General features: G+C 63.1%; 1 protein-coding gene across 1 annotated transcript in view; it reads left to right on the top strand.

The window, feature by feature from the left end:
* The first annotated feature begins 536 nt into the window (after positions 1–536).
* Positions 537–1,540, top strand: part of LOC112951561 (zinc finger protein 212-like) — an 8,965-nt gene continuing 7,961 nt past the window's right edge. Inside the window, exon 1 of the mRNA XM_026044269.1 lies at positions 537–545. Coding sequence (XP_025900054.1) covers positions 537–545 — 9 coding nt within the window. The remainder of the gene's footprint in view (positions 546–1,540) is intronic.

The raw sequence follows: 1,540 nt of genomic DNA, 5'->3' as shown, positions 1-1,540 counted from the left end.
AGCACAGGGAGATGCAGGTAGCACAGGGAGATGCAGAGAGCACAGGGATGCAGGTAGCACAGGGAGATGCAGAGAGCACAGGGATGCAGGGAGCACAGGGATGCAGGAAGCACCAGGAGATGGAGGGGGCGCAGGGGGGTGCCAGGAGCCTCAAGGCCGGCAGCACGGAATGTGCCGCTCGGCAGATAAGGAAACTATGCCGGAAAAACAAACGGCAGACGCACGGCTAGATCGGGACCCTTATTGCAATCAGGGAAAATCCTGCGCGCCGTCGTCTGCGCCGCTGGTTGAATTGCAGCTGCGCTTTGCATGCTTTTATCCTGGAGCGTGCAACTTGTGCCTGTTGCTAAATAAGGGCCTTTGGTGCGGGACACCGGAGTCCGTTTCGCCATACACTGGGTGCAGGGGGATGGAGGGAGCACCAGGAGATGGAGGGGGCACCCGAAAAGGGAGGGAGCAGCAGGAGAGGGAGCGCAGGGAGATGGAGGGGGCACTGGGGATGCCACGGATGCAGGGGATGCAGCGGGCATAGGGCCATGCAGCAGGTACAGGGGATGCAGAGGACACAGGGCATGCAGTGCATGCAGCGGATGCATTGGGCACAGGGGATGCAGCGGGCATAGGTGATACAGAGGACATAGCGGGTGCAGAGGACAGAGGGGGGTTGTGGGTTCGCAGGCGATGCAGTGCAGTGGGCGCAGGGGATGCAGCGGGCACAGGTGCATGCAGCAGGCACACACACTCAGCAGCCCCTACATCCTGATGGGCATGTGCACAGCAGCCCCTACATACGGGCAGACACGCATGCAGTGGGCACAGGGGGTGGGCAGACACACGGGATGCAGTGGGCACACAGGATGCAGTGGGCACAAGCGGTTGCAGCAAGTGCAGGGCATGCAGCGGGCACATGGGATGCAGAGCACACATGGGATGCAGCGGGCACAGGGGGATGCAGTGGGCACAGGGGATGTGGTGGGTGCACAGGATGCAGTGGGCACAGGGACTGCAGCGGGCACAAGGGTTGTAGTGGGCACAAGGAGATGCAGTGAGCACAGAGTTTGCAGTGGGCACAGGGGCTGCAGCAGGCGCAGGGGCTGCAGAGGGTGCACAGGTTGCAGCGGATGCACAGGATGCAGTGGGCACAAGGGGCTGCAGCAGACACAGAGGTTGCAATGGGCACAGGGGCTGCAGTGGGTGCACAGGATGCAGCGGGCACTGCGGGATGCAGAGCACACACGGGACACAGTGGGCACACGGGACACAGTGGGCACAGGGGCTGCAGCGGGCACAGGGGGATGCAGTGGTTGCATAGGATGATAGTGGGCATTGCGGGGCTGCAGTGGGCACAGTGGTTGCAGTGCACAGAGGAGGATGTAGCGAGCACAGTGGCTGCAGCGGGCACAGGGGCTGCAGTGGGCACAGGGGCTGCAGCAGGTGCACAGGTTGCAGTGGCTGCACAGGATGCGGTGGACACAGGTGGATGCGGTGGGCACAGTGGTTGCAGCGGGCACAGAGGCTGCAATGGGCACAGGGGCTGCAG

This window comes from Nothoprocta perdicaria, unplaced genomic scaffold (assembly GCF_003342845.1).
Source record: "Nothoprocta perdicaria isolate Ctin4 unplaced genomic scaffold, notPer1 scaffold_357, whole genome shotgun sequence".
Lineage (NCBI taxonomy): Eukaryota > Metazoa > Chordata > Aves > Tinamiformes > Tinamidae > Nothoprocta > Nothoprocta perdicaria.
The sequence above is the reverse complement of the archived record's forward strand: the minus strand, read 5'-3'. Positions and strand labels throughout refer to the sequence as shown.